Here is a 24079-nt window from a genome sequence, read left to right on the forward strand (position 1 = left end):
AAAAATGGGGAATAAATCTCTCTATCTTGTCTAATTTCTCTTTGGATCAATTATCAGTAATCAATTTTTTTCATTTTTCTATCAGGCTCCAAATTCTTGTTCCTAACTCAGATATGTCTTAGATCACATTTTATAGTAATAATCTCAGAGTCTTCTTTGACAGTTCTAAAACTCTACTGATTCTCATCACTTTATTTACTAAGGACGCAGACCATAACTACCATGTTACATTTTTTGGTACTTTAAGTTCCCACATCAATTTTTAGAATAAACTTTAGAGAACCTGGGTAATGGGGGTTGGGATTCTGTCAGAATTAATTAAATTCAAGAGCTCTGCCAGTTTTGTACACCAGTTATTCTATTCTATTTATAAGACAGCTATAGACAGATACTCAGACTATCTGAACAGTCTCAGAAGCTGTAGACAGATACTTGAACTACCTGAATATAGTCTCAGAAGCATTCCTGGAAATGACTGGCACAAATTTCCTTCAATTCATTGCTGCATAGTAAAAATTAAAACAAAACAAAAAAAAGGACCAGAGGCTTCCTACTATTCTGAACAGCCAGCTCTCCTGACACACACGGAACAGGTAATAGCTAAACTATGTGTGCTCTCATCCTTGCCCCAGGGAAACAGAGTGAAAAGAGGACCATCACCCTAGAAACCAATCCAGCCCAGGACTAGCATCTCTGCCCAAGTTCAGGGAGCTCTTTGTAATACGAGAGGAACTGTCCTAGCTGAGCAATGATGGCACCTCACTATACTGTTACAAGCTACAAACTTCACGTTGTCTAGTATAGACTTTCTGATTTATATAAAGCATTAATTAGTAAAGGTTAAAAGAGATTGCATCTTTTAAGAGAGAAGGAAATGTGACACCTGATACCATCATGAGTATCAAGTGCTGATTTTTGCGGTGGGTAAGGAGATGCTACTTTTATGCACTCTAGAAATCACTTTCCTGCTAAGCTACACAGAATTCTTCTTAAAGATTAACTGATTTTTACTTTATGGGTGCTTTTGTCTCCATGCATGTCTATGCTTCATTTTCATGCCTGCAGAGACAAGAGGGTATCAGATCATATTGCAAAGATTAATAGCAAAGATTGTTAAGTTGCCATATAGATGCTAGGAACTACACCTGTGTCCGCTGCAATAGCAACTGCTCTTAACCACTGCGCCATCTCTCCAACCCTGAAATACAGGCTTTTCAGTGGAAACTATCTAAGGAAGTTTGAAACTTACCCTTAAATTGCTAGCTTTTATGAGATTTATTTTAACATTGGAGACTAATGCAGGATTATCCCACTGATCACAAACTTGAACAATCAGAGGATTCTGTAATTGTCTTCCATTGATGACTGGAATGGACTGAAACAGATACAAACATTTTAATAAACACAAACAAGTATGTGTCAAACAATCCAATTACTTTTGTATTATCATGTTACATTTAGAATCACTTCTTTCATCAATGAAAATAAACTCTGGAAAGCCAATTTAAGAATCATAAATGACCATCTTATAGTAAAGATTAAAAAAAACAGTATTTTACATTATGTGCTTATAGCACCAATCTGTAGTTTGACATTTCTGTCAGTTTTCAAGCTTTTGCACAATAGCATTTACCAACAACATTTAGCCCATGATTAAAGATGGTACTAACAATCCACACTGTAAATTCAAATGCTTCTTTCTTGTTTTCTCTCTAGCAAGTATGGAAAGCTTGTTCAACTCCAGAAATCCATACAGTCATGTATTAATGGGTATATCCAAAGGACACATTGATGCCATGATGTACTTACTAATGGTATATCCAAACAATATGTTATTCAGCAAGATACCACACAAAGCATCAATCTCATGTAAGATTCAAAATTAAGTGGGAGAAAATAAGAGTAAAACATGGAAGCTGACTGATCATCTCACGCCTATCCATGTCTCTTTTACTTCCTTCACCCTCCTGTATTATCTGAGTTTACTAATTAATCAAACTAGGTTGCGGGTTGCCAAAAATGGCAGCAAATGTAATGCTTTGCTAGAAATAAGATATCCAAACAAATAAGAATCTCAACAGTGGTCATATACAATGCTTGGTTTACAAGGCTACAAATGACTAACACCAAAGATGATAAACAACTTGGATTTATAAATCACTGCTAGCTTCATACACTGTCCACTCCACTGTTGGTGTGAGTCTCACTATATAGTCTAATCTACTTCCTAAATGTGCGTGCAGATAGGGCTCCCCAGATCCAGCCCACTCTGACTGCTGAATTGGGGGGGGGGGAGTGAGGGGAATGAATATGATTAAAATACATGTATTTGTAAGGGAAATTCTTAATAAAAAACATTGTATTCTAAAAATGTCATCACCATAAAACAGGAAGTATGTAAAATAATACATATGTTTTAAATCCATTTTGTCACTTCACATTGTACATTTTATCCGACAGGTTGCCACTAAGAGCAGCACCTGTGCCAATTCATATGTCCCCTGCCCACCTCCCATCCCTTCTCTCCCTTTCCTCCCTCTCTCCCACTCTTGTCCCTGGAGGCTGGTCTCCCATTTTATCTCCCTTTTCGCAAGTCCCCCCCCCCCAAAAAAAAAACCCTTCGTTGAACTCTGTTGAATGGTGTCTTTCTCTCCTTCAAGTTATTTTTTAAAATAACAACAGTGGTGGCTCACACCTTTAGTCCCAGCACTCTTGAGGTAGAGGCAGGCAGATCTCTGTGAGTTCCAGGCCAGACTGGTCTACAGAACTATATCCAGGACAGCCTCAACTGTCACACAGAGAAACCCTCTCTGTCTCAAAAAAAACTTACCTTGTTTGTTACTATTAGTTATAATTATTATTTCTTCTAAAACAAAGTCTATCTGTTCTAGTCCACAAAGGCTCTGAAAGCAAGGAGCCTGCACTCTTAACTATTCCCATGAAGATATCAAGTTTCATACCTCTTTTAGCTCTGGCCAGTCGATGAGAAGCAGCTTGGTTGGAGGTCCAGAAACAAGGTGCACACGTATAAAGTCAGAAAACTCTCGCCAAGTAAAACACAGATCCTTATGCCCAGGAGGACCGGGAGTAAACCTGATGCCTCGCACACTTATGCTCTGTGTTTTGGCCTAGTGAAACACACACACACATTGAGAAAGCACAGGTGGCAAATGTTGCATCACTCACCTGTTGTTCTTCTGGGTAACAGAGCAAACCCACACCAACACTGCAGACTCCATCCTGTTTTCAGGAGTGGACAATGGCATCTTTCTCTGCCCTGTCAACTGTGACCACAACTCTCTTTACTTTGTCTTCTCATAATTCCCCCTCCTCTTCTACAGGTTATTTTTTAATCAAAATGATTAACACCAAATTGTTTTAAATTTTGGAGTTGTTCTAAAAGTATCTGTTTGTTTGAGACCGGGTCTATTAGCTTTGGCTGGTCTGGAACTGACTATGTAGACAAAGCTAGTCTCAAACACAAAGAGATGCCTAGGTTAGCCTTGAACGTAAACAGATTTGGCCAATCTCTGCTCCCTCATGCTGCCACTATGCTACAACCAGCCTGGACTGAGCTCTCTGAATTTCATAATATTTGCATGAATTGGTTAAGCTTCCTAATCTATCCAGGCACTGGGGGTGCAGGCATTCAATACCAGCACTCTAGTATACAGAGTGAGTTCCAGGACAGCCAGAGCTACACAGAGAAACCATGTCTCACCCCCCCCCATCCCCAAAAGACTCCTAGTCTATAAATATGAGATACTCTAAATATGAGTGTCCTGTTAGTAGTCAAAAATTCCTTGGATTTGAGAATATTTTAAATTTTCTATTAGGGATGCTCAATCTATATTTGTGATTTTCTTTAACCCCCAAAGCAAGCACACTAAGCAAGCCTGACTAAGAACTTGGCTCTTGAGTTTTCCCCTCACTTTCTGTTTTTTTCACTATGGCTCTTCTCTGGGTATTTCCATAGATGACACCATGCTTTAACAACAAAGTCTTTCCTGAACACCGTGCACAGTAAGACACAGCTATCGTCACTGTTTTTGTTCATGCCTTCCCATTATCAAGGTGACACTTTCGTGGTTACCACACCCTACTGAGCCAATGAAACTAGCTATTAATCTTTGCACTATGACAAGGGGCACAATAGTAGTCTGTTACTTTTATGAGTGTGAGTGCTTTGCTGCATATATGCCTATGCACCATTTGTGTGTCACAGTGAATTTTTTAGAATAAGCCACACCACAAGCATGTTTATATACTGATGGGAATAATCTAATGGCCTGGGAATACTGACAGTATAAAACAGCATGTTACACTTCAGGACCAATGACGTCAAAAGGAGAACAGCACGCATGGTGTGCAAACTGTCTATACATACATACATACAGTCTATACATACATACACACAAACTGTCTATACATACATACATACAGTCTATACATACATACACACAAACTGTCTATACATACATACATACAGTCTATACATACATACACACAAACTGTCTATACATACATACATACAGTCTATACATACATACACACAAACTGTCTATACATACATACATACACACAAACTGTCTATACATACATACAAACTGTCTATACATACATACACACAAACTGTCTATACATACACACACACAAACTGCCTATACATACATACACACAAACTGTCTATACATACATACATACAGTCTATACATACATACACACAAACTGTCTATACATACATACAAACTGTCTATACATACATACATACACACAAACTGTCTATACATACATACAAACTGTCTATACATACATACACACAAACTGTCTATACATACACACACACAAACTGCCTATACATACATACACACAAACTGTCTATACATACATACAAACTGTCTATACATACATACACACAAACTGCCTATACATACATACATACAAACTGTCTATACATACATACACACAAACTGTCTATACATACATACACACAAACTGTCTATACATACATACATACAAACTGTCTATACATACATACATACAAACTGTCTATACATACACACACACAAACTGTCTATACATACATACATACAAACTGTCTATACATACATACATACAAACTGTCTATACATACACACACACAAACTGTCTATACATACATAGCATCACCAACCATGCACTGATCCTCCCATTCATCAGCACACAGAACTGAAGGGAGATAACGCCACAGTTTTTGGCAGAAGAAACCATGGCCTAACACTAACGGCAGAGCTAGTGAGGAAAGACAGCAGGAGGCTATTCTCACGGTTACCCTGTCAAGTAAAAAGCATCTGCGGAATGCCTTTTTCTGACTTACAATGCCCAGCATTGCCAAGACCCAATTCTAGAACACCCTTTTACCTGATGCTGGCTTAGACCTTTTCAAGAAGAGTATTTCATGCTTGTTTGAAACACAGAGAATTCTATTAGGGGCTTTGCTTTTCAAGCTGAGCTGAATGAACTGGACAGTGGCAAAGCTAAACAGTGAGATTTCTCCTCAGTGCCCTGTTTAAATGCAGGGGGTAAGCACTAGTTTTATTTAAATACTGAAATGAAAATTTACCTATCGTGTACACATAGGTTGACATATGCGTATTTAAATACTTATAGTGAAATGCTCTAACAACTACAATTTGCTCCAAAGGGATTTGGTTAATGGGAACCCATGATGGCTGCAAATGAATGATGGGATCAGAGAAAAACACTTGCTATTCTGGTTACTTTTATTTGTGAATGTACAAATAATAATAATAATAATAATAATAATAATAATAATAATTGTTATTATTATATTCTGAAAGCTCTGGGCCTCACATAGGCTATCCCTACAAATTTTTAAATGAAAGTTTTAATTTCTTTGAAGACTTTTTAGATATAAGCTCAAGGTTGGTAAGATGATACATCAGGTAAAAAAGAAACCTGTCACATTAAGTCCGCATTCAGTATCTGGGACCCCCATGGATCTTCTTAGATCTGTAACTGTGAATGATAGCAAGCACTTAGCTGTGTGCAGTGTCTACAAACATACACTAATACAACATATGCAAGTCAAACTTTCATCATTTTCATTCTTTTCTCCAACTTTTGTCAAATACAAACCAATTCTGTGAGGTAGTTTTACCTCCAAAGTGGTCTTCAAGTTAGAGTTATCAAGTCCAACTCCAGCAATTGACAACGTAGACAAAGACTCCGATGAAAAAGCTGAGATCTGATTTCCGTATTGATCTGCAACCATAACAACTTGGAGAAGAAAAAAGCTTTAAGTTAAAATCCTTTTTAAAGATATATCTTAACACATAAGATGCACATTGAAGCTTTAATTAACTCTCATTCATAGGTAACTTATAGTTATACCTATTTCTCTTAGAATCATTAAAACTGTATCAAGAACCTGAACAGAAATGTTTAAATACTGCTATTAATCATGCAACTTTTAATTTCTTTTAAGTATACCAATGTTACTACTGTTTTTATTTGTGAGGTGCTAGCAACTCAACACAGGCCCACATACATGGTAGATATCTTACCAGAGAGCTACATTCCGATGTCTAAATCACACTTTTTAATAATTAAAATGTGAAGAAAACATTTTAACAGTATTTAAAATTCTAGTTATAAGAAAATATAAAGGCTACACAGGAATCAATTCAATTCATTCATACTTTTAATACGAATTATTATTTCTTATCACAAAGGCAAGATTTTTTTAGGACAAGTATCTTATGAAACTGGTCTTCAATGTATGCACAAAATATCTTTCAGATTACACATTTTAAACATTAATAAAAGGCAGCATCATTTAAAAAAGAAAAAGAAAGAAAGCTATACTGACCTATTTCTCCTTGAAGCTCCTGGCCCATCTGCACCGTTTTACCTCCTTTTAACTCACATTTCAAATGTTTGGGATCATCAGGAAGTGGCCTGAAATTGGTTTTAATTAGCCATTAACTGCAGAGAAAAACTGAAGAGCTACATACATGTAATGCCCTAAATTTAAATGCAAATGCATCCCTCCAAATCTTTCGTTTTTAAACAGCTATTGATTGCAATAAGTAAACACTATCAACTGACAGACAAGAATAATCACAACAACGAGTTGGGGTCAGTGCTGAGATCCTGGAAAGGGTGGCCAAGGGCTGGTGCAACAGGAAGACAGTCCTTTGCTCTGCTCTTTTCTACGAGTTGTGTACATTAACTGTGACTGGATATCAGTTTCAAAATTCACCACTAACCAAGACAATATTTTAGGTCTCTGTTGTTTTCAGATGAAGAACCTTCCTTTGGTGCATTTTTCAGTTACTAATGGATCAATGAAGTGCAATCATTATAAGGCCTAATCACTATCAGTCATATACAGTGCCACCACTTGTAATTCCAGTACTTGGCTGAGGAAAGACACTGTAAGCTGTTTGGGACATTTGATCACACCATGAACCCCAGTTTGTATTTCATTAATTATAAGTAAAATCCACCTTGGGTCAGGAGGACCAGTTAACAACTAGTTGAGATAAAGAATCACAGAGTCAGAGGATGTCAGTAGGTAGGGGCTTGGAATGGCATGAGTTTTTGTTGTTGTTATTGTTGTTTGTTTGTTTTTTATTTGGCAGAGGGAAGGACAGGATTTTTTGGAGACAGCAGCAAAGAGGGAAGGTCAGCTACTTGCTACTCAGCCTTTCTGAGCTGATAGCTTTTCACCCCAGCCTTTGACTCCCCAGAGTAATATTGACAAATACACTGATAGAGACTTAATTAAAAGCTGTATTTGGCTGCAGCGACAGAGCCAGTGCCTGTGGGAACAGAATTCCCACCAGGCTGCTGCCAGAGAAACAAGCAAGTAACTGCGAAGCAACAATTACTGCCCCAAACAGCAGATTAAAGTACAGTTTCTGTGCCAAGGGAAAAGCAGCAGTGAGCTTGAAGCCAGCCTCAACTGCAACAAAACCCCAATAATTAAGCACTAGGTACATGAAGCTTTACTGTAAAGACACTCTCCCATATTTCATTGAAACTAAAAGATGTAATCTTTTACAAGCAACTTCTTTTCAGGTTTGTGTGTGCTACAAGGACTATCTTGTTGTGGTACTCCAAACAACTCAAAACGTAAGTTCACAAACCTGATTGTAAAGGCACTTTCCAGAGACACATGGTCATCCTGGTAAGAAACCTGGCAATACCGCACGTCTTTCACAGATGTTGGTACTTGCACATCAGGAAGCAGACCTTGTAGCAGGTGTTCTTTGTTAACCTCAGGAGTCCAGTTAACCTAGCAGAGAACACGCATAACACACACAAAGTTGAGAAGCATCCTCAAAGCCCCCACAATTGCTTGTTTTTCTAAAGACTGAAACAGGGTTCCAGCATGGGCGTCTGCTGTCCATCTTCTAGGATCACAGGAATATGCACCATAGCTCACCTAGTTACTACAGCGCTTAAAGCTAAATTTAATCCTCCCCATCCCAGCCCCACACCAAAGACAGTCTACTGAGCTTTGGCTGTACTGGAATACTCTATGTACTCTATGTACATCAAGTTGGCCTCAAAATCAGAGATCTGTCTGCCTCTGTCTCTGAAGTCCTGGCATTAAAGTGTGCACTACCTTGCCCAGGTAGAAAGTCACTTTTTTGTTGCAAATATTTCTGAGTCTTCAGAGTAAATACTAAAAAAGAAAACCATTAAGACAAGTGTTTTTAGAGCTGTGCTACAAGGCTATTAGCTGGTGGAAATCAGCTAGACACGATGGCACTTCCAGGAGTCTGAGGCATATGATTCCAGGTTGGAAGCCACGTCCTGTTCTTTAAAGAAACAAAACCAAACAACCCCCCAAAATACTCATGGTGGAGTGTACAAAGGCGATCCCAGTGGCTGGGAGATGGAGGCAAGATTATCAGCAGTTAAAGGGCAGCTTGGCCTACATGAAACTCTTACTCATAAACAAAAACCACTGTGTGAGTCCCCGAAAAGGAAACAAAGAATACGATTCTGGCGTACTTCCACTCTGTTAAGAGAGAAAAGGATACGCCGCTGCTGTTTCACCTTACTGGTCACCCTTTGGTTTAATCGTTTCTTGAGTAATTTTTATATCTTGAATCACATTTTTTAATATTTATTATGTGTGCAGTGCTCTGCCTACATGTCTGGGGGAGAGTGCGGTGGTCAAGGAGCTCTTAGGAGCTTTGCAACCTGATACAGTGCAGGGCACCAGGACCCTTTATCAACAGATGCCTGCTGCTTCCTTCCGAGGAGTTTGAAGCATCAGCTCAGTCCAGCTAGTCTCTTCTGTTTAGAACAGAAAATAAAGGCCAGATGCAGCCACTGGTCCAGTGTTCCGGGTCATGTGAGACCACCCTGGGCTCCTCAGGTTTTTTTTACCAAGTATATGAATATGGGGCAGCCAACCCCATATTTTTTTTTTATTATGTGTTTTTTATTATGTGTCTCCCTTTCTGTCCGTTCCTTTGGTTGGAGAAAGGGACATAAAATTCTAGTGAGAATGGGCCACCCCAGAGCCACGGCCACCCACTGTTGCCCCTAGAACAAACTCCCACAGGTCCACAAGCAGCAACGCGCCATGCTCCGCTCCCCTCCCTCCTACAGACTGGAACAAGAATGCCCCATCCTATAAAGGTCCTTGCCCATACACTGGGAAGCCAGTAGCCATCTGTCCTGTGAGGGGTGGGGGAGGGGGAGGGAAAGGGAGCAGACTTTGGGCCAGGAACTGTTCCTAACCTCCCCATACTGAGGAGAACCCCAGAGAGGCGGATGTCCAACATTCTAACAATGATCGGGACGTCTTCTGGATCAACTGTATTGTACTGTATAAATCTTCAGCCATCAGCCCAGCTGTCCTGTTGCCAGATAACTCAACAGAGCCTGGTTAACTACTCTTACAGCCATGGCTGGGTTTATTAATCCTTCTGATCCTAGCTCTCGCTACAGGCCCCAACTTATTCAACTGCCTGCTTATTTGTGTAAAACAGGAGTGAATTCTGTCAAACACTAATGCTAAAAATAACAATACAACCCCCACCCCTGGATGAGACCATAGAACCAGTGGGGACGTAACCACCCCTCCCTCCTCCCCATGAACACAACTGTCACCATAATGGTAGTACCATTCAGGCAGAAAAACTCAGCATACAAGCAGCAGCACCTGCTAAAACGAAAACAAGGACCTAGTCCATCAAAGTCCACAGTTGTGGGAAATCTCTAATGTAGTAATAACTTTGCTTTCTGGGTAACTGTCCTTGCTCACTGAAGTACGACCACCCAGGATTTTTTTTTTTTTTTTTTTTTGGTTTTGGGTGCTTAAAAAGCTAACCCAGAGAAAGGCTTGGGACGACAAAGGGATCTGAAATACCCAATGTAGTTGCCCAATGACTACGCATGTCCCAGTAGTCTTCTCTGTGGAAAACCTACAACAGGTCTAGTCCAAATAAGATGTTTAAAGTAAGGTCCGTTTAAACTTTTGCTAGATCCCTTACAATGACCAGGTCCTATTTCTGAACACTCAGGATATTACACAGAACAATGAGAATCAAGAGTAACTCCCACAACCATGTCACAGGATGGTGATGGCCATCAGAAGTTGACAATGACCATCTGATATGCTGATGTCACCCCACTCTCAACGGCTACTCCGCATCTAAACCAACTGGAGAGGAAGCTGAGGGAGGAAACTACTCAGAAGAAGACTGACCAGTTCAGCACTATCCTTTTAATATTCCCACCAACTCATGGAATTTCTATTTTTATTTTATAGGAATGCCCAACCTTACTTTCCATTGGCAAAAATGTATTGGAGTCTAATTAGGATTCAAAACTCCCAGTCCAATAACACAATTCCTTTACCACCAACCTAATGACAGTATTTTTCTTTGATAAACAATTTCTTATAGGCTATCCACAAAATTTCTATTTTCTAAACACGAGTTTTTACAAGTAAACAATTTGTTTAAAATACTTACTTTAATTTTTTCTGCCAAAGATGGTGTAATATTGATTTCTCTTTCTCCTTCATCATACATTTGAAAAATTAGATTTCGCATTACATCTCCTGCTATCCAATTAACCTCATCCTGATGTTTGATCTGGATCGCCTTTTGTCCCTCCACACTAAATATCTGCAGGCGAGCAACGTGGCTACTGGGAAGTAACTTGATAGTCTTTTCCACAGGTGACACATCTTTACAACTCTAGAAGAAAAAACATGTTATACATTGAGTGACCCACGTATTCATTTTCTCTTTTACCTAACAGCAAATCCATGGCACCGCTTAACAATTTAGTCTCAGTATTAGGAAAGATCATCTATAACTATGTAACTAAGTTTTATCACTAAAGGGGCATTATAAGCCAGATGTGGTGGCACCCACCTGTAATCCCAGCACTCGGGAGGTGTAGGCAGAAGATCAGGAGTTCAAGCCATTCTCAGCTACACAGAAAATTCAAGGTCAGCCTGGAAATACAGGAGACCTTGCCTTTAAAACAAACAAACAAATAAAAGGTGTTATATTTTTAATAATACAAATGTTATACCATCAGGCATAAATGGCATTGCCTTCTTTCTTATTGTTTGAATTCATTTAAAATTATTATAAATTCATAAGTTTTAAACTAAGTCACAAATCCAATAAAGAAGAAATCAAGAACTTTCCAAAAATCGAAGACAACTTGCTGCCACAGAAGATACTACTTTTGAGTATTAAGTTGTACGTACTGAAATTCTGTTTTTTTGTTTTTTTCCAATTAATAGCACACTGGGATTTATGTAGACAGATGGGATTTAGATACCCTGAACACTGAGCTTATCAACTGAGAAATTTATATTAATTACTAGTACACTACAATTATAAAGATCCATCATAAAGAAGATGCATTTAGACGTACAAAATTAAACTATTATACCATCACTCCTATAACAGGCTATATTACATTCAACAGCACAGTCATTTATTAATCCTAAAATAACTTTAAATATTACTTAATATATTTCCCTGTCTATTTACAGCTATTCCTATAGAAACCAATTAGGACAGTGATTAAAAATTTATTAATTTACTTAAAATTCCTATCTTATACAATATCAAGCAGTTTATTTTAAAGGCATACACATTTACTGGACTCTTTACTCTCACTGCCTTTGGAAAAGACACTACGAACTGAGTAAAAGCAGACTTAACTTGCTATTTGTTTAAACCAAAACTGAGTTCCTGGTCTTCTGATACTGCTGTATAATCACATAAATCCCGCCTGCCTCAAAGGCCAGATCCTCCCCACCCCTTATAGTTTTTGTGCACATACATATTCATACAGGCACACACATGTTGCCTACATTACTGCATAAAGCAAATGTATCCTAATGTTACCAAAGGCTAAAATGTAGCTCCCTGGGAAAGGCTGAGACTCACTGGAATGAGCCAGGAGTGGTAGCACACGCTTTTAATCCCAGCACTCAGGAAGCAGAGGCACGCAGATCTTTGTGAGTTTGAGGCCAGCCCAGTCTACAGAGAGAGTTCTGGGGCAGAAAAAGAAAATTATAATGAAGCTAAGAGATTTTGTCCCTTTAAGGTTCTTAATATCAGATATGTGAGAATTGTGATATTAGTATTAGGTACACAAATTAGTCAGTAAGCATGAATTAAGCAGCTGATTAAGTCATCTCCCACATCAACTGCTAAGAAATCTATTCAAATATCTTCTTTCAATATTTGTTACCTCATCTGGCAATTTTACGGACTGTTTCTAATACCCTCTATTAGCCACATACGACTACAAAAAAATTAAACACCAATGGCTGGCACTGGTGGCGAATGCCTTTAATCCCAATGCTTAGAAGGCAGAGGCAGGTAGATCTCTGAGTTTGAGGCCAGCCTGGTCTATAGAGAGAGTTCCAAGACAGCCAGGATTGCTACACAGAGAACCTCTAGAAAAAGGGGGGGGGAAAAAAAAAAAAAAAAAAAAAAAAAAAAGGAAAAAACCAAAACAAACAAAAGAAATTACACATCTATGCATACAAGACTAAGGTTTTCATATCTTTCAGCGGTGGTATATGTGGTAAATTTACAAAACTTTCAAAGAAAAAATTAGGACTAAAGCAAAATTGTATGCTTTAATATTAGATAAGTTTCTGAGGAACTATATTCTGGATCAGAGAGACTGGTTTAGTGATTAAGAGCACAGACTTCTTTTGTGGATCCACCCGAGCACAGTTCTCATCACCCAAACCAGGTGTCTGTAACTGTAACTCTAGCTTCAAGGAATAATGAGTCTGGGTGTCTGAGGGTACATTCTCTTATATGTGCTTACCCCCATATAGACACAGACACAGACACACAGACACACAGACACAGACACAGACACACACACACACACAATTTAAAAATATACCTTTAAAAAAGGAAAATATAACTACTAGTAGTTATAAACATAGTAAGAGATCTGATCAAAAATTATTAATATGTGATATGTAATGCTAAAATACTGCTATACTTCACATTGTTTTTCTTAAGAGAACCCAAAGATTACATATTTTAGCATCAAATAACTTCACATAAATACTCTACAGCTGTTAAAGACCTTAGAGACATAATACCAAGGAGAACAGTAGCTTACAGGTATCTCAATCCTGGCGGTCAGTGTCTGATCTTTCTTAATGTTCTGAACTTGAATTGCTGACCCTGTTAGGATGCTGGTCCCAGAGCTACTGCAATCCACAGTGTAGACTGGTAGGCCTGGAGCACCTAAAAACTGGAGAGGATGGGAAAGATCGTTAACTAACCAATAACTACTCAGTAACTGTTCAAATTCTTGAATAATTTCCCATAGCTAGTATTTCTGGCTCTCCACTGGAAAATTCTTCTTTTACTTTAAAAAAAAAAAAAAAAAGATCATGTGTATATATGAGTGTGTCTGTCTGTCTAAGGCAAGAACAGGGTATGGAATCTCCTGGAGCTGGAATTACTAGACGTTACTGCTATCTCTTCAGCCCTCTTTTTAAATGTCCTGAGTTTCTTTTGTTGTAGATCTTATCCCATACCTTTGTTTATGCAGTAATTGAAAATTCTCAAAGAATTTATCATTTTCTTTATGAATGAAACACTTTATCTAAATTTAGGGGAGATGGCTCAGTAGATGACAAACCACTTCCATGCAAGCACAAGACTTGAGTTCGACCTCATTAATCCCACTACTCTGTCTGAGACAGAGGAATCTACAGAAGTTAGCTGGGCAGCTACTCTGCCATATGCATTCTGGCACAGAAAACACACTTATACAGAGACAAATATAAGAGGATAAAAGGAAGATAAGAGAGAAAACTTATGAAACTGTTTAGATGGGCCTGGTAGTGTAGGCCTTTAATACCAAATATCCAAGAGACTAAGGCAGTAGAAAGAATCATAAACGCAAGCCTTCTTGGGCTACAGGGTGAGTTCAAGACCAACTTAAACAATTTTATAAAATCCTGTCTCAAAAAAAAAAATCAAGAGGGCTGAGGCTATAGCTTAATGGTAGAGCATTTGATTTGATTAGTATGAACAAGGCAAGGCCTTAAATTCAATTCCCAGTGCAGACAGACAAAAAGAAAAATGAAGGAAAGGAAAAAAACAAAACTGGGATCTTTATTGATTTTGCATTATTAAAAAACTTCTGACAAGGAAAGGTTCTAAGAAATGTTCAAAGGAATAATCAATAAGGCTTGATTTAACAGTGGCACATGCCTGCAATCCCAGCACTCTGGAGGCAGAACAGACTCAGGCAGATCTGGGAGTTCCAGCATAGCCAAGAGTAGAGAAATCCAGTCGCAAAAACATACAAAATAACCAAAACAAAACAAAAAATGATCAAAAAGAGAAAGAGACAAAAGACAGAGTCTGATTGATTTCCCCAGGTTTCATTAAATGTTGTAACTTAACAGAATTTAAAAGCAAAACAATGCAAACGCTTACTATTTAGGACTTAACTCTGAAGCAGCAAACAGAACAAATCTAAGTACTCCTGACTATGTGTCACACTAAGTTTACCTTACAGTGGACAATCAGCTTTGGTTGTACTGTTATGTTGTCGGACTCATCCACAACTTCCACTTGAAATGGGAAAGCTGTTCCATTCTCTATAACTAGAATTTCTGAATCAGGTTTCACTTTTAGCCGATGAGGAGGACCTATCAGTAAATTATGTAACAAAGCACACATTCAATAGATTAAATAGAATAATCTTTTTGTATTTAATATACATGAATGATGCAAGGAAAAAAAATAATACAGAACTTGATAAATTCTATCTTTGAAATGCAGTTTGGGTAGATGATGGAGCTGTCTCAACAGCACAGTTAAATATTTGATGTTGTGGGGCAGTGGTGGTACACACCTTTATTCCCAGCCCTCAGGAGGCAGACAGGTGTTGTGAGTTTGAGTCAGCCTGGTCTACAGAGCGAGTTCCAGGACAGGCTCCAAAGCAATACAGGGAAACCCTGTCTCAAAAACCAAAGGGGGGTGGGAGGGTGGGGATTTGCAATAGGGATTCAGCTCAGGCCTGGAATGTAGTATTCTACATAAATCAGGCAGGGGGTTGCATGTGTGTAACATGTCACTTGGGAGACTGAGGCAGGAGGACTGTGTGCTTAAGGTCATTTTGTGCTACCTAAATAGTCTCTGAAGCAGCCTAGTCTATACTGTCTCAATTCCTTCCCCTTCCTTTCCCCTCCCCTCCCCCCTTCCCTTTCTTCTATTTTTTTTTTTTTTAAAGGACAGAGACTTGGCAGGTTTTTTACAATCTTCCTCCAACACCAAACTCTATCAAATAGCACAGTAGGAAATAGCAGTAGAAGCCAAGACTTCATATTAAACCAGTACCTAAGATTAACTTTGCCACTTACTGACCTTGGACCCAGTACATCTCTTTGTTCTTATTGATTTATTTTTAATCTCTTTATTTTAAATATTTTCTTTATGTAGTCTCTCTCTCTCTCTCTCCCTCCCCTCCCTCTGTTTTTTGAGACAGGGTTTCTCAGAGTGACAGCCAGAGATTAAAGGCATGTGCCACCAACACGTGGCCCCCATTGCAAATCTTAAAGATTGAATTAGAGTTGCTAAATGTAACTCAAGTCTGAGAAAAAAAATTAGCGCTGAGTATTGCAAAATATTATCTAGAGATAAGCTTATAAGATTTAAGTTAAAATTGTTATATCAATCTTATTGGTATAACTTTCACATTACAAGTCTATATTAATTTGCTAAGAATTTATTTTGGGAAAATGAAATTGAACTCAAGTTACATAGGATGGAATACGCTGTTTAAGGGATAGCCTACTATAAGAATCTAAAAAGTATATTTTGGAATCACGTCATTAGGGTTTCAGTATAGGTAAACTTAGTCGGGCTGCTTTTTCAAATAATCTTTAGGATGTTTCTTGATCTTGTAGGGTTTTAGCAGTTAAATGACAGAATCACATTACTAAAATTGCAATTCTCAGGGCTGGAGAGAGTTTGGGGCCCAGCAGTATCTACACCCTGGTTTCCCAGGGGCCAGTGGTATCTACACCCAGGTTTCCCGGGGGCCAGCGGTATCTACAGCCAGGTTTCCTGGGGGCCAGCGGTATCTACACCCAGGTTTCCCGGGGGACCAGCGGTATCTGCACCCAGGTTTCCCGGGGGACCAGCGGTATCTGCACCCAGGGTTCCCGGGGGCCAGCGGTATCTACAGCCAGGTTTCCCGGGGGCCAGCGGTATCTGCACCCAGGTTTCCTGGGGACCAGCGGTATCTGCACCCAGGTTTCCCTGGGGACCAGCGGTATCTGCACCCAGGTTTCCCGGGGGCCAGCGGTATCTACACCCAGGTTTCCCGGGGACCAGCGGTATCTGCACCCAGGTTTCCCTGGGGACCAGCGGTATCTGCACCCAGGTATCCCGGGGGCCAGCGGTATCTACACCCAGGTTTCCCTGGGGACCAGCGGTATCTACACCCAGGTTTCCCGGGGGCCAGCGGTATCTACACCCCAGGTTTCCCGGGGGCCAGCGGTATCTACACCCAGGTATCCCGGGGGCCAGCGGTATCTGCACCCAGGTTTCCCTGGGGACACGTCACACCTCACTACTGAAGGGACAACACCCTTGTGCACATGCCACCCCACAGACATAATTAATTCAACTGCACTTTTCACAACCTCAATGGCCTATCTATATTCTGGCCATTCACCACTACTATTCCAAATATTGTTAAAAAACAGTATTACCAGGTAGCAGCCTAATTTTCAAAGTCTGTGAATCTTCTTTTAGACCGGGAAGAATAACCTTCAGATTAAAATTCTGTTGAAAAAAGACAGCAAAAATTAAAGCCAAGTTTTAAATAAGTAGCTTACCATTTCAATTCTAACTTATGTTTATTAACTTCCTTACCATAATATAAATTTTCTTATAGTTTTGGCAAAATTATGACAAATATTTAAAATTCCCAGTAGGAGGAAAACTTTCCTCAAACACAAATGGTTTATCAGAACAAGAATGGTATGTTTTAAAAGGGAAAACAGAGGTAGAAAAACAGCTCAGTGGTGAAGGGTACTTGCAAGGGACCCAAGTTCAGTTCTCAGCATTAACAGGGTGGCTGCAGTCACCTACAACTCCAGCTCCAGGGGATCCACTCAGCTTTTCTAGACTCCAGGAGCCCACGGGGTGCACATACGTGCACACACGCACGCACGCACATAAAACAGTCCTACATATAACATAAATAACTAAACAAATTTCTAAGTAAAACACTCAAGGAGTAGGGAAAAAATGGACTGAACTCTGACCAGAAAGGTAGCAATAATAAAGAGGTTTAAGTAAAAGACCCATTTATATGTGTGAGGATCTGAACAGACCTCTCCAAAGAAGAAATAAAACTGGCTAAGAATTAATAGAAAGTGTTCGCCATCCCTAGCAATCAGGGAAATGCAAATTAAAACAACTTTGAGATTTCCTCTTATCTCAGCCAGAATGGCAAAGATCAATGTCACAACCTATAACAACAAATGCTGAGATGTGTGGAGAAGAGGTGGCGTCCCTTCACTGCTGGGAGAGCAAGTTGGTCCATGTACCCGGAAATCGGTGTGAAGAACCCTCAGAAAGCGAAAAATAAATCACTCCTAGGCATATGCCCAGAGTACTCAACATCATACTCCACAGACACTTACTCAGCTATGTTCATAGCTGTTCTGTTTACAGGATTCAGAGCACTATTGAGAAGTAAAGAAAAATGAAACCATGAGATCTGCAGGTAAATAAACAGAATTAAAAAGGATTAAAAAATATTTGATGGCTTGGGGAAGTGGTGGCAGGAGAATCTCGGTGAGTTTGAGGACAGCCAGGACTGTTACACAGAAAAACCCTGTTTCGAAGAACAAAAACAAAACAAAAGGCTATACTGAGTATGGTAACCCAGACCCAAAGTCATATTTTCTCATCTGAGACTCATAGCTCCAAATCTTTAGATGTGAGAATGTGAGTACACAGCTAAGGATAATGACAAGGAACAGGTAAAATGGGACGGCATACTGGGAAGCATGCAATAGAGAAAAATAGGGTACAGGTGATTTAGAGGGTGAAATTGGAAAAACGGGGGGTGGGGGGGAGGATGGATTGTAACTAAGGATGGTCAATAAGGAAGGAGAGAAGGCAGGAGGTGCAGTAACAGTAAGAATGTCTGACAAGAGTCTAAGGACTCATTATTAGCTATTTATCTAAAATTATATATAATACATAAGTCTATATGTATAAGCATACATACATATTTAAAATACACCATTCACATCTGGGCTGACAGGTCTCTCTAAGAGCCACACACTAACAAACACATCAATACCAGGCATGAGACACTTCCTTTCAAGTTGTTGGTCAGGGGAGTCCAAAAGACTTCCAAAACGTTATAAAATATTGCTGTTGCCCTTGGTTGCATCACAAAAGTTGAAGGTAAATCCTTATTGCTGAAGACACCATGTACTCACAACATGGACCTGGATCTGATCTGAAAGCATCTCTTGTGGACTAGATTTCATGGTATCAGAAGGTTCCATGCAAGTTTCTGAGGAAGGGCAGCAACCAATAATTCTACACATCTATGTTGCCTATGGTCCACAACAATGATCATCACAGCACATGACCTTAAAGGCACAATAATGGTAGGCATATCTTTGTGGTGACTAACAGCTTTCTAGGTACACTCAAGGCTTACTCAACAAAAGAGAAATCATGCCTAGTATTGGAAAACTAGCCAACTATCCCAAGCTAGTAAGGTCATGGATCTTAGCGAAGCTATTTTACTTAGCCAGCATAATTCCTAACAACACTAAATATGTATCTTTATACCTAAACCTAAATGTAGCCCCTCACCTACACATCAAAGAATTATCTTTATACCAGAGAAAGACTATTACAGAAAGCCAAAACCAATCAAAATACACAGAACAAGCAAGTGAGCCCGTGGTGACCAGCCCCAACAGATAAATTGTCGAGACAATTCCTGCACCCAAGGCTCAAAGAAGAAGGGACATAAAGATTCTAAGAGTGGGAGGAACAATAAGTCTGCTGTGCGACTATATCTCTGAGAAATGTCAGAGAAGCAATACCAACTAAATCTCAAGCATGGCTGCCTAAATAAGACTTGACTAAGGATGAAAACAATAGACAAGCTAACATGGAAGGAAGAAATCTCATAGGACTGCAAACCTACACAAAGAACTAGATGCAACCAAGGAATTCTGAGAGCGGGAGAAATAGCCTTCCCCAGGAATAAATGCCCCAATTTGGTTATCTAACACCAAGTGGTCAACCCTGAAAACACACACATACGAGTAACAATATAGAGATTGAGCAGAAAACACACGCGCGTGCACACGCGCACACACACTTAAAGAAAAAGAGGCCAAGAATTTGAGAGCAAGGGGATGGGTATGTGCTATAATTACATTTCAATTAAAAAACTAAATCTAGAAACTTTGGAATGGAATGGAATATTCTGGACTGGATTTTATTTTATTTTATTTATTTATTTATTTGAAACAGAATGGTAATAGTAACCGAAGCCATCTAAAGTCTAGCTTTAGTGTGTATAAAAATATGTGGTTCTCGCCTAGCATTGGTGGCGCACACCTTTAGTCCCAGCACTCAAGAGGCAGAGGAAGGTGGATTTCTGTGAGTTTGAGGTCAGCCTGATCTACAGAGCTAGTTCCAGGACAGGCTCCAAAGTCACAGAGAAACCCTGTCTGGGAAAAAAAATTGGTTCTTACTCACACCACATGGACATTTGCTCAACATGTTCACAGCAGAATTATCTGTAATAGCCAGAACCTGGGATCAACCTAGATGCCCCTCAACCCAAAAATGGATAAGGGAAATGTGGTACATTTACATAATGGAGTAATACTCAGCAGAAAATAAACAAAACAAACAACAAACAAAAAATAAAAAACAAGACAAATGGATGGAACTAGAAAAAGCCATCCTGAGTGAGGTAACCCAGCCCCAGCAGACATATTATGTACTTACTCACAGGTGGATATTAGACATAAAGCAAAGGACAACCAGCCTACAGGCCACAACCCCAGAGACCCTAGGTAACAAAGAGGACCCTAAGAGAGACACAGATGGATCTGCATAGGAAGGGGAAAAAGACAAGACCTCCTGAGTAAATCGGAAGCATGGGGGAGAGGAGGAGGGAAGGAGAGTGGGGGGAAGTGTATAACTACATTTTTTAAAGGTCCAAAAAAATATGATTCTGAGATACAAACATAGAAACCCTATAACCTCGTTATCTCTGAACCCTTCTATAAATTTAAAGTTATTTTAAAGTAAAATTTTAAATACCTAGAAATCATTTTGAAGTCCATCTAACATGTAAGATTTGACACTAATCTCAAATTATTTCAGAAAAGTCTCAATTGAGAAATATGTATAAAACCTTATGTTTAATGTCAGTAGTATGTAAGTTAAGTAACACCTACTAAAATATTTTCTATTACATGTTTAGAGAGATGGTTAAAAACACTGGCTGTACTTCTGAAGGACCTAGGTTTGATTCCCAGCACCCACAATCACAGCTCATAGCTGTTAACTCCACTTCCCAGGGGAGTGGTCTCCTCCCCTGGTGCACACTTACATGCAGACAAAACACTCCAACTCAATAAAATAAAAATGTCTTTTGAGCTAGAAGTATTTGAGATCTTGGAATAGCTCTATAAACAACGCTATCTGAGGAAAGAAGCAAGTCTACACATGAAATTTTTTATTTCCTTCCTTAAATACATCACCTTCAATATATGCAGTAATTCTGGTATGCCCTTTTTGATTGACATTTATCCAATGAGGTAAGGTGTACAATCTTTAACTGTGGCATCATGTCAACATTCAAAAGATTTCAGTTTAAGCCAGGCGATGGTGGCACACGCCTATGATCCCAATACTCGGGAGACAGAGTCAGGTGGATCTCTGTGAGTTCAAGGCCAGCCTGGTCTACGGAGCAAGTTCCAGGACAGGCTCCAAAGCTATAGAGAAATCCTGTTTTGAAAAACCAAAAAAACCAACCAACCAACCAAACTTGGGCTGGAGAGATGGCTCAGGGTTAAGAACACTGGCTGCTCTCTGAGGTCCTGAGTTCACTTCTCAGAAACCATATATGGTGGCTCACAGCCATCTGTAATGAGAACTGGCACCCTCTTCTGGCCTGTAGTCAAACATGCAGGTGCGATACTAAATTATTATGCAATATTATGTAATAAAATCTTTTAAAAGAATTAAAAAAGAAAAACACTTCATATCAGGGCTACTCTACCTGAGATATCTGAAGAAAACTACCTGTTTCCTCTCTCTTCTTTGGGCTGCTGGAAGGTTAAACCCAGGACCTTCCAAGCTCTATTTTAAACATGATAGGAAAATATCTTTCTCTTTTACAACCCTTACCAAATACTTCCCCTTAAGTATCAAAAGGCCAAAATAGCCAACTAAAGTTTCACTGATTTGAAAAATAAGAGAACAGAAGGAGGAAAGAGTAAAGCACTACCAGAGAAATGTTGAATAAATAGTTCTGAATGACGATGAAGACAGCTAGAAAACATTTAACTTAAGAATATTGAAATGACTACACCGTTTTAACTGGTAAGTCAGCTAACAGCATTGATGAAATTCTAACAACTCAAAATTACTGTGATCTTGTTTACAAAATACAAAACAAAGGAAAATAAACCCAGATCATTTAACATTCATTTTTCAATTTACCATAACAGGAAACAAATGATAAATATTATAACATTTACGTATAATGCTTACCTTGCCTTGACAATTGTTAACTGAGCCCTTAGCGACAACCCCTTGAATTATACAATTTGGGCCTTTGGTTATTTCTTCATAATGTAAAGACAGACCACTGGGGGGAAAAAAACAAATTACTTTTAAATTCCCCTGCATTATCTACAAATAAAGTTGCAAATGTGCTACTAGCATGTTTAATTCATCTTTCTAATAAAATTTCTAATTTAATTAAGAAAATTCCTAAAAATCTCCCCCTCCCCCCTTGAGCTAGGGATTCCCTATAGAGCCAAGTGTGCCTCAAATTCATAATCCTCCTTCCTGAGCCTCCCCAGTACTGAGATTGAAGATGTGTGCTACTCTATTTAGCTCCAAAAAATTTTAAAATAGAAAAAAATATGACCAAGCAAGTATACATGATACCGATGGGGTAAACACTGAAAATAATTATGACTTTCATAAAATAAAGAAACTACACATGTTGAGTTGGTCAAGACTCAAGGAATAAGTCAAGTATTTGCCCAATGTAAGTCTGATGTAACACACTGCCAGCTAACAGGGCTAACTGTTGATTATTCTTTGCTTCATTCTAAAATAATAATAATAATAATCTCCCTAGCACCAGTCTTGCAGAATTTGCCTTTTCTATTATGCAAGTGTAAATACCATGACAGTACTTAAAAAACAACCACCAAAAAAGGTAAAAAGTAAAAGGGCAGCAAGACGTATACCCTATACTAAAAACCTACCAGCAACGATCCCTGGATCTTCCTTAGCTTCCTTTCATTAGACTTGTTCATAAGAGTGTGATTTAGGGAGAGTATCAACATGCAAACCTTGACTACGAATCACCCTAGACTCTCACTGCTGATACAGTAAGAAAGCAGGAACACAAAGTTAGATCACAATCTATCCCTAAGAAAGGAGGTGTACTAAGTACACCAGGTTCACACGCAGTACCCATGTATCCTCAGTCTTTTCAGAGAAACGCTAGGCAGTCTCTGCTATGCAGTAAGCAGAATGGCATCAGAGAAGTCTAAACAACAAAGGTGCCTTTCCTGTTGCTTTAAGCTCCTTACAATTTATGCTGAGTACCTTTTCTATTGCTGCAAGTAACATCTGGGTTATCTGTCTCCCTCAGGTAAAAAAAGAGCAAATGGTAAAATGTACATCTTAAGCACAGAATTCAAGTGTTTATAGGTATTTTTTGAATAGTAAGATTTACAATGAAAACACAAAGATCTCAACAGTCTTTGATTTTTACAATGGAGTAATACTTTCTTTTCAATTCATCCGACAAAGTGTTCCAATTAACAAAACATCTAGGTTTGTTTTCTCACACAGAGAAAAAAGGAGAGGGGAAAACAGAAAGCATGCTGACAATTTAAAATGCATTTAGTGTGTGTGTGTGTGTGTGTGTGTGTGTGTGTGTGTGTGTGTGTGTGTGTGTCTACACTTGTATATGCAAGTGTGTATGCAAACCATGATGTGTATGTGTGAAGGTCAGAGCTGTCCCCTTCAACCACGTGGATCCCAGTGATTAACATACACCTTCAGCCGAATCCTCGTCCTTATCCACTGAGCCACCTTGATGGTCCACACTGACCATTTTAAGTGACTCTTTGGGCTGAGAGATGACTCGGTAGTCAAGCACAGGCACTGCTCTTACAGACGGCCAAATTTCAGCTGGAGCACCTGTGAGACCAGGGCCAGCTCAGGGGACCTGAAGCCTCTGATGCCCTTCAGCACCTGCACTCACAAGCACA

The 24079-nt window shown here is 39.2% G+C and overlaps 1 protein-coding gene across 1 annotated transcript in view; it reads right to left on the reverse strand.

Moving 5' to 3' along the window:
• Nucleotides 1-24079, reverse strand: part of Smchd1 (structural maintenance of chromosomes flexible hinge domain containing 1) — a 102792-nt gene that overhangs the window by 32345 nt on the left and 46368 nt on the right. Inside the window, exons 21-30 of the mRNA XM_051190924.1 lie at nt 22335-22431; nt 17270-17342; nt 15060-15199; nt 13651-13785; nt 11004-11231; nt 8154-8302; nt 6872-6960; nt 6161-6279; nt 2961-3128; nt 1250-1375 (exon numbers count right to left, since the gene is read on the reverse strand). Coding sequence (XP_051046881.1) covers nt 1250-1375; nt 2961-3128; nt 6161-6279; nt 6872-6960; nt 8154-8302; nt 11004-11231; nt 13651-13785; nt 15060-15199; nt 17270-17342; nt 22335-22431 — 1324 coding nt within the window. The remainder of the gene's footprint in view (nt 1-1249; nt 1376-2960; nt 3129-6160; nt 6280-6871; nt 6961-8153; nt 8303-11003; nt 11232-13650; nt 13786-15059; nt 15200-17269; nt 17343-22334; nt 22432-24079) is intronic.

Source organism: Phodopus roborovskii, unplaced genomic scaffold (assembly GCF_943737965.1).
Source record: "Phodopus roborovskii unplaced genomic scaffold, PHOROB, whole genome shotgun sequence".
Classification (NCBI taxonomy): Eukaryota; Metazoa; Chordata; class Mammalia; order Rodentia; family Cricetidae; genus Phodopus; species Phodopus roborovskii.